We start from the raw sequence: 10,342 nt of genomic DNA on the forward strand, positions 1-10,342 counted from the left end.
TCAATTCATTTGTCAAATTCAACCTTAACCCCCTAAAAACCACCGAACTCAGACTTCGTGTGACTACAGCCTTAGTAAAATGAATTCTGTCAGCTGTTCATTAACTAATTAACAATCTGGATGATCCAATCAGGGTCAGGCCTGTACATTATCTTCGCGTCTCATCTCAATAACAGATCAGCGATTGCGGGAGGCTGTTCATCTTTTAGCGATTAATGTTTATTAATTAGATGGTTCTAACGAAGTAATATTTATATGATTACTAGCGACTTGCCTCAGCTTCGCACAGGTGTAATGTAGATAATGTGGTGTTAGTGTGGTTATTTTGATAGATACCGAAAAATCCGGTCAAGTGCGAGTCAGATTCGCGCACCGAGGGTTCCGTTCTCGGGTATTTTTGTGGGTCGGGTATTAGTTGCTACGGTGGAACACACATAATTACAAACCGACATAAATACATAAACACATACATACATAGACTGCTAAAATTATAACCCTTCCTTTTGGCTTTGCCGTAGTCGGGTAAAAAAAGAAGCTGCGCCTCCATAGAATTAGGAAAAAGACCTCCATTCAGTCTGTTAGCGTTGCGCCTAACACTACCTAAAGCACTCATCTATAGCCGTTTCTGTGTTCGGCCGTTTAGTCCCTTGTACCTTATTAATGTTCCCTTATTTAAATAAGAGCCTAACAAGTTACGCAGCATCTTGCATCCGACGTGCAAGATATATAGCCTCTAAGTGATGACCCATTCGTCATTAGACAGGACGTTTATATCTCGTAATTCCTATCATTTCCTCCAGACTCCACTTACTGGGAAGTGTAATATTAATTAATGTATTCAATCGTGACCTATAAATACTGTTTCCTTTCAATCTATCTGCGGAATATACTAGATTGGTTTGTCTAGATACCTATAACGAGGCATCATGTTACTGGAGAGTTCTATTTATTAATGAGATTAAAATATAAGTTAAACAAATAAATCATACTAATATAACCTACTACATATTACAAAATGCAATCGTCTAGAAAAATTCATCGCAAACAAAGCCAGTCTAATGATTAATTATCACCAATATTTATTCATCATCATCAACTCATCACCGGCTCACTATTGCTCAAGAATCATCAACTTCTCAGAATGAGGCCATAGATCGTACGTTGGTCAACTGAGGAGTGGCTGACTTCAAACATCTTTCAGAACATTATGGAAAACTCTCAGGCATGCAGGTTTCCACGCGATGTTTCTCATCGCGCATTCTCTCAACTCTCTACCTATTACGGTTCACGAGATACATCTCACTTAAAGACAGACGGACGAACAGCGGAGGCTTTGTAATAGGGTCCCGTTGGCCTCTTCGGGTACAGAACACTAAAAGATCACACAGCTCCGAAAAATTAGAGGCGCGTGCCCGAGATCGAACCCCCGGCCCCCCGAATCGGAGGCTGATTCTTAACCACACCGCCTATACCGGCATAATTATTATTATTTTCATGTATTCACATAGTTTTCAGTAGGCCATACTTAGTTCTTTTCTTGTAAGTAGTTTCAGCTTCTCTTCACATGCTGTGATCGTTTCAGTTAGGTTTCGCATTTTAATTATATATTATAATATTATTTACTTATCTATTTTAAGTTTACGATGGCATTGTAACCAGTACAATGACCCAATAAAATAAAATAAAAGTGTATATAAATATATTATGCTTTATATCATGTTTATATCAATCAGAGTTGTCAATAACACAAACATTCATAATGACAGCTGTATACCAAGAAACTGTAAACTCGGAACATCAAACGATGTCGTTTATTAATAGCTGTTTTACATCCGACCTTGCACCCTTTTGTTTGAATGCATTTGTACGTCTGCCCTGTGTCAGAATGAACTTTATTTGGTATCTGGATAACTTCCAAAGACAGGTTTTTAAACAAATACTTTTTGCATCGTACGCAGTAACTCAATAAAATAAAATCGATCGAATTGATTACTGATTGCTAGTCCAGTCATTTGGTAGTTTTACCTGGAAAGTTTTCCGGGAGTTTTAAAAATTGTTAACGGTAATTAGTGTTGGTTTTGTTGATTGTCTCTAGTTTAATTTGGTACATAACCATTTTCATTATAAAATGAGTCGGAAATAATTTATGTCAAAAACAGTTTTTGGACGCCACTTTTCCTAGATGGCGGCGCGAGCGGCACCAACCACACATACAAAACCACAAATCAAACTCCCGGAAAACTTTCCCGGTAACCCCCTTTTGAGCACCAAATGATTGTACTATGCAAAGAGCTAAGATTATAAGCATATTCTACTAACTAATATTGTCATACAAGATTTAACCTTTCGACTTTTGACTAAATAATATTCTGGTCACTTCTGTTTTTAGTTATTAATTGTACGCGTACCTACTAGCTATTGCCTTCAGCTTTACTCGGTGAGAATATGGATTCTATTTATTCTCTATCCCGTGTGAATTTCAAACAATTCGGCCTCATACCGTGTCTGCATTATCCTCCCTCTCTGCAACCTCTGTGCAAAACCTCAGCATACTTATCACATTGTAAGTAAAGGTTATAAAATGTCGTTAAACCACGAAATAAGCTTAAAATCATAAGTTTCTAGGACTTAGTTTTGGACTAAGCTTTGGGTTAACAAAGTCAGCGAGTCCGGACTTTGCTTTTTATTGTATGAGATTTCTAGTAGCCTACTTATTTATTCTTAGTAGTACCTAGAGACATAACGATGCGATGTCGTAGGTGGGTTCGTCATGTGTAAAGCTCCCCACATCAAATCACGGGTGTCAATCCGATGTCGCAGTTGGGTAGATAGGATGGCTGGTCACCGATGGCAGTTGATAAGCTAGATGTGCGTGAACTTGGCAGAGACGGCGCGATCAATGCGTATGGCGTACATGTATGTAGGTTCTATGAGGGTTAACACGATGTGATGGTTTACTTAAGTTAAAAAAAATTTCCTTTTTATACAACGCGACGTCGTGAGTTTATTATCTTAGGCCTCGTTCGCACGAGCGTTAAAAAAGTTTTGCAACCCGTCGTTGCGCTGAAAACAATGATGTGGAGGTGATTACGTTAACTTAAATAAAAGTCAATTTAAAAATTCAAATAAAAGTCTATCAATTCAAAATCTTGATCCCCAAACAAGCCTAGACCTAATCATCACTAATATTATAAAGGTGAAAGTTTGTATGTGTGTGTGTGTGTGTGTGAGTGTGTATGTGTGTGTGTGTGTATGTTTGTTACTGTTTCACGCAAAAACTACTGAATGGATTTGGCTGAAATTTGGAATGGAGATAGATAATATCCTGGATTAGCATAAAGGCTACTTTTTATCCCGGAAAATCGAAGAGTTCCTAGGGGTTTTAAAAACCGAAATCCACGCGGGCGAAGCCGCGCGCATCTTCTAGTCACTAATAATTTTAGCCTTAGCTAAAACCAGTACTCGTCAATAATGAAGCATACTCGTAATTACGCGCGTAATGCCTCGTTTTCCGCCACATCGCAGAAGCTAAGTGTATCGTTTGATGCTGCGGCCTCTGATCTGGCAGTGCACCAACTGTTTTATTTGTTAATTAATGTTCATCTCGCTATATGGAAAGTTAGTCTTTACATTATACGATACGATCAGCGAAACGACATTCTAGCAATAAACTTTTCTTAGTTTGAAGGCATTAAGCTGAAAGATCGAATCTAAAGAAATGAAATTTGACAGAAGGCAAGGATTAAAGAATAAAATCACTACTCATATGCGAAAGCGTGTTTGTTTTGTTGGTTTATTGGTTTTCCCTTTAATCACGTCGTATTAGTGGTTCGACGTGATTTTTGTCAGGCGTACAGTTAAAGACGTGGAGAATGACATGGGCTACTTTTTAAAATTATACGTATATGACATGAAGGCATAATATTATACATCTATGTCTATTCTTTAGTAACTTTGATCTTATTGCCACATTATGAAATAGAGCATATTTCTATTTAATTTTTCAATTTTGTTGGATTTACACCAGAAACAGAGATTTCTTCCAGCTTCCCGTTGTGAGTAAGGTGCATTAATACGTGGAATAGTTCTTACGACACTAGAATTATAAAATGACGAATATAAGAATCCTTTTAATAAATGTCGTACAGTATAAACATCTTGTTAACTAGTCTGGCGGCCATTGGTGCGTAATATCGAGTGCATTAATGAGCCGCAATAATATAATGACAATAATCACGATTGCCAAGTGAAAACATATGACTTTCGAGCCGTTTGATTCAATTCTGAAGGCCAGTACCAGGTCTTATGTTATATTATACCAGAAAGTAAAAGGACACTTTCTATCTCAAGGCCCGATAGCTCAACGGTTGAAAGGCCGTATAACGCATACATTTTGGGAAAGGATTCGCCATATTTGCTCTGAGTCAACTCTCATGTCAAAACTTCAAAGGTAGGTATGGTTTAACCGTACTTTTGACATGCCACTAATTAACCCCCGACCCAAAAAGAGGGGTGTTATAAGTTTGACGTGTGTATCTGTCTGTGGCATCGTACCTCCTAAACTATTGAACCGATTTTAATTCAGTTTTTTTTTTGTTTGAAAGGTGGCTTGATCGAGAGTATTCTTAGCTATAATCGAAGAAAATCGGTTCAGCCGTTTGAAAGTTATCAGCTCTTTTCTAGTTACTGTAACCTTCACTTGTCGGGGGTGTTATAAATGTTTAATTTACACTTGTTATAATCATCTAATGGCGAATACGTTCTTAAAATCTGCGTTCTCCTCAGCGGGCGATGGAAATGGCTATGCATAGAATTTCTCTACGTGATCAAATAAGAAATGAGGAAATCCGTAGTAGAGTCAGAGTAGATTTAGCTTAACGTGTTGCAAAGCTGAAGCGGAAATAGAGGGGCCCACATTGTTCGAAGAAGCGATAGACGTTGGAGTCCGAAGGTGTCTCTTTTTAGGGTTCCGTACTCGACGGATGGCAACGGGCCCTAATACTTACTAAACCTCCGCTGTCCGCCCTCCGTCCGTCCGTCTGGCTGTCTGTCTGTTAGTGGGCTGTCTGTCATAAACCTTATATACTTAAGTAGAGAGTTGAATTTTCACAGAGTGTGTATATTTCTATTGCCGCTATAACAACAAATAATAAAAATTTCAAATCAGACGCCATGTAAATTAACAAAATTATAAAGTACATAATATAATCTTGTACGGATACTAATCTATGGTACGGAATCCTTCGTGTGCGAGTCCTACTCGCACTTGACCATTTTTTTCGCTTCAGGGGTCAAAATCCTGACCAGCAGCTGTCATATTAGTCGTGACAAACTAAACAAGAAGACAACAATACAATGAATACAAAGCACGCAAATATTTGCGAGTCTATCTCATGTGGGTTGACGTACCGTCAACGTTGTATTATGTATATCTGTATGAGGCTTCAGATAGTCGTCGTTTCTGACACTTGTTTCTAGATGCAATTGGCTGACTTTATCAAAACTTTCTTAAATGTTATAGCATTACATGAACTACGATTTATAATATCCTTTTTTTTTCTCTCTCGTCTGGCTTTACAAAGATTAGCCAATGTCAAGTTTGTAGTTATTCACAAGTTAGAAAAACTGTACAAGTATGGACCTCGTCTGTGCCGGCGCTCGCCGACATACGCGCGGCCACTTCTAACAAAAAAAAACACTCCAAAAAGGCAGAGCACGAGCGCCAGCAAACACCAACACAGACGAAGTCCTTATAATATCCTACCAACCGAATTTCGGCGACGACGGGCGGCCAATCTCCATAGAGACTAGCAAACTGAGCGGGAGATATAATGCACAAGTATGTGAGCAAACACAATCTTTATCTCCTCTCTCTCTCTCATAGCACTATAGGACGGAAATCCGACAGGACCAGAGAGACATCAGGCCCTGGACAGACCGCTTTACGTGCTATTCAACACATATAGAGTCTGAAAATACCTTTGTTTTCAGACTTTATATTTATACGTAAGTACATGTTACTTGTACGTATAAACATAAAATAGTGAACTAGCAGTTCTCTAGAAGGCTAGAGATTGTTTATTTATAAGAACTATTTATAGACATCACTACCAATATTATAAATTCAAAAGTGTGTTTGTTTGTTGTTTTGTCCTTCAATCACGCCGCAACGGAGCAACTAATCGACGTGATTTTTTTGCATGAATATAGTTAAAAACCTGGAGAGTCACATAGGCTACTTTTTATCCCGAAAAATCTAAGAGCTTCCACGGGATTTTAAAAAACTAAATCCACGCCATCTCCAAACTCCATCCAAGACTTGAGTATCAGCTAGTTAGTTATAAATATACCTATTGATAACAAAAGACTTCCGATTCTGTTGCAATCGGTGTAAATATGTACAACAAGCAATAAGCCGGTATTTTTCAAGTAAGTAAGTAGTAGTTTATACTGGTTATAACAACGTAGAAATTATGTTACAAAGTTGGTACTCCAATCTGAAGTTTCATCATGGCAATATGCTCAGGTAGGTACAGACAATGACACAAGGACTACCTAGTTACGATCACTGTCACTACTAAATATTACATCTTTGATCGCATGATCACCATCAAGTTTGATCGTGATCAAGTGAAAGTCTGTTATCAATAAGACCTGATAACTATCAGTTCTTTATATTTTATCAACATTAGCTTCTACGTCGATATTTACTGCACAAACATTTTTTAACCACGACACTGATAAAAAGATGCTGCAAGCTTAATTTAACAAACACAGTTATCAGTTCATAAGGTTTTCGTGCAAAAACCTACTACATTTAGACGAACAAAGAAATAAACTAAATGTATGTTTAACGCAGTGAAATAAAGATACTGTAGAGGTACAAAACAACACATTAATTTGTGGGCGTGGTTACTTGTTTTATTATCACCAAAATTATAATTCACTAGGTAATTACGCGCAGTAAAAATAGCGTAATAAATCACAAAGTCAAACAAGATCTCGCTTGTCAACCGAGATAAGATAAAATGGTCCCGCAGCCAGTCGTAGTCCGACTATGGACAACTTTGGTTACCGCGAGATGGGGTGGCCTGCACCTCTTAAAACACCAACCCCTACTTCGAGTAGATCGCGCATAACCCGCACCATCAGTTCGCGATCAAGGGAACCGGAAGAATATCCCTTGAAAGGCATTCCTCCCTTCAAACATGTCCGAAGCATCGACCTACTCGAATCTTCACCAGAGCCCGGGAACGCCAAGGAATATTTATTCGTCGGACCTTCACCTCCAGCTGAAAATGCTCCGAACATGTACCAAAGCTTCGACATTCTCGCCCCCGATCCTGACGCAAGATTGACGGATGATATAATAAGAAGATCTCTGTGCGAACGAGCCTTAACATTGGGAGCTGGAAGATTCTTTGATGACGTCGAATGTGGCTTGATCACTGTCGATAACATAGAAGAGCACATTTCTTCAGCACCAGAAGTTGTTGTTAATTTAACATTGCTATGGGCAGCGTTTCTTACGAGGGAAGAATTGTTACCGCCAATAGTGGAAGCCGGAGCGGACATACATTATTCAGAGCCTGCTGGTTTGACAGTGCTACATATAGCTGCTTTTAGTAATGCGAGCAGATCCGTGGGCTATTTACTATCTATAGGTGCTGATGTTGATTACGCTCCAAAATATTTTGCTCCGTTACATTGTGCTGCTTTTGGAAATTCCTTGGAAGTGGCGGAACTGCTGATCGCAAATGGAGCATCGTTGCATTCGGTAGTACAAAGAGCAGGTTGCGAAGACAATCTCGTTCACTGCGCTGTAAGAAATGATGCACTGGAATGTATGGAGTTGTTCATTGAAAAAGGCGTAGACCCGGCATATATTACATCTGGGGGTCTCAACGCGTTACATCTAGCAGCCGAGATAGGAGCTCAAAGATGTCTCGCATTTTTATTAAAAGAAACGAAGCTAAGTGTAAACGGTGGGACAAAACAAAGAGATAAGGAGTGCACAGCGTTACATCTAGCTGCTTCTAGAGGTTACACGGAATGTGTTGAGCTTCTGTTAGCGGAAGGTGCAAAAGCGAATACGAAAAACTACCGCGGATTTACTGCCCTACATTTAGCAGCAAGATGTTCGAATTTAGAATGTGTTGAGGTGTTGTTACGAGATGGTAACGCAGATCCTAATGCCGAAGACCATGATAAGAGAACACCTCTACACGCTGCTATATGCAATTCAGATCGTGCTTGTGATATTATTGACATGCTTGTAAGTTGGGGAGGACTAGTTAATAAAAAGGATGAATATGGATACTCAGCGTTGCATCTAGCAGCTATGGATGGACTTACACAATGTGTGGAAACTTTGATATTTTTAGGAGCAGATGTAACTTCAAAATCTAAAAAAGGTCATACAGCGTTAAGTGTAATTGTTCGTAAAACACCAAAATCGCTCGCTATTTTGAGACATAATTTAGATAACGGAATATCGATTAGTAGATCGACAGAAGCTAATGAGGAGGTTCAAATTGAATTTGATTTCGGAAAACTGGTGAAATATTCTTATCCCCGAGAAATCACATATTTGAACAGTTTGATTGATGAAGGCCAAAAAGATATTTTGCAACATCCATTATGCTCAGCGTTTCTGTTTATGAAGTGGCGTAAGATAAGGAAATTTTACTTAGCAAGACTTATATTCTGTTTTCTGTTTGTTTCATTCCTGTCGATATATGTGCTGACGGCTGTGGTGAAAACGTGTAAAGGCAAGAACTCTAAAAAATATGGAGTTCTAAATGAACTCTGTCAAAAACAATCAATACTCGGTGACATATTAGAAGAAAATCCTATAGAATTTGAAAGATGGGTGCTAATTGCTATTACAGCATTTGAAATAGTGAGAAAACTAACTGGTATTACTGGATATTCGAGTATGTATCAATATTTTACGACTTTTGAAAACTTAATGGAGTGGTTTGTTCTTCTGTCGGTATTTTCTTTGTATAATATACAGAAGGAATATGGTTGGCAGAACCATGTGGGTGGATATGCAGTTTTGGGAGCATGGACCAATTTGATGTTGATGATGGGTCAACTCCCTATGTTTGGTGATTATGTTGCTATGTACCAGAAAGTGTTAAGTGAATTTCTTAAATTATTGCTAGCGTATATCTGTCTTCTATTAGGGTTTGCTATATGTTTCTGTGTATTATTTCCGAATGAAGAGATGTTTTCAAATCCATTAATGGGTTTCATCAGCACATTAGCAATGATGGTTGGAGAATTAAATCTTAATATCTTAATCAATGATCCGATGCAGGATGATCCACCATTAATTTGGGAATTATCGTCTCAAACAATATTCATCTTCTTTGTTATGTTTGTTACTATAATATTGATGAATTTACTAGTTGGTATAGCGGTTCATGATATTCAGGGTTTGCGCAAAACTGCTGGGCTTTCAAAGCTCGTTCGTCAGACGAAATTAATTCTTTTTGTTGAAATGGGTATGTTTAGTGCTCTCCTCCCAAAATGTCTCCACAAATATGTATACAGAACCGCTTTAGTATCACCAGATGTTGGAAAAGTTATATTAAGTGTAAAACCATTGAATCCACATGAGAAAAGACTGCCTACGAATATAATGATAGCGGCATATGAACTGGCACAGATAAACAAATTGAAATCAGGAAAATCGATGAAGGAAATGTTACACAAAAATCGATACTCATCAAAGTTTAAAAATGGAGAATCCAATGAGCAGAACATTAATATAGAAATACGAGGAATGCAAGAGAAGATAGATCAAACGACGTTCAATTTGAAGAAAATAGACCAAGAGATGAGGCACTTGAATACGTTGTTGATGGAACAGAGTAGCATGCTGCAGACCCTGGTGAAGACTATTGACAGATCGTATCCACAGAACCAGTATAACAATATGGCACAGTTTTACCCTGAATCTCCCATTTTCTTTTCAAGCAATGTCTCTGATGTAACTTCTGTAGCAAAATAAATTCATCATACCTTCTCAAATTTTGTTGATACATAGTTTTAATCTTTATTATAATCAAATTAAAATTAAGTCTTTTATTGAAATTTATTCCGTAATGATTATGAAGTCGTAAAATTATATTTTATAAATAAATGTATTTTAATAGAAAATTTGTTTTGATCAGGGTTCTTATTTTTTTTTAATATAAAGACTTAAAAAAGTATAATTTCGTTTTGTTTTCAACATATTATAGTCTTAACACTGTAGAATTAATAATGACCTCTAAAAAAATCCATTGAAGAAATGACTTTGAATTTTCTATTCCTATTTCATAGTTGTTTA

General features: G+C 37.7%; 1 protein-coding gene across 1 annotated transcript; it reads left to right on the plus strand.

Annotated features, from left to right (window-relative positions):
* The first annotated feature begins 7,040 nt into the window (after window positions 1-7,040).
* Window positions 7,041-10,086, plus strand: LOC123876824 (transient receptor potential channel pyrexia-like). Its single transcript, XM_045923188.1, has one exon. The coding sequence runs from the start codon at window positions 7,058-7,060 to the stop codon at window positions 10,019-10,021; it is 2,964 nt and encodes a 987-aa protein (XP_045779144.1). The 5' UTR covers window positions 7,041-7,057; the 3' UTR covers window positions 10,022-10,086.
* The last annotated feature ends 256 nt before the right edge of the window (window positions 10,087-10,342 follow it).

Source organism: Maniola jurtina, chromosome 22, assembly GCF_905333055.1.
Source record: "Maniola jurtina chromosome 22, ilManJurt1.1, whole genome shotgun sequence".
Classification (NCBI taxonomy): Eukaryota; Metazoa; Arthropoda; class Insecta; order Lepidoptera; family Nymphalidae; genus Maniola; species Maniola jurtina.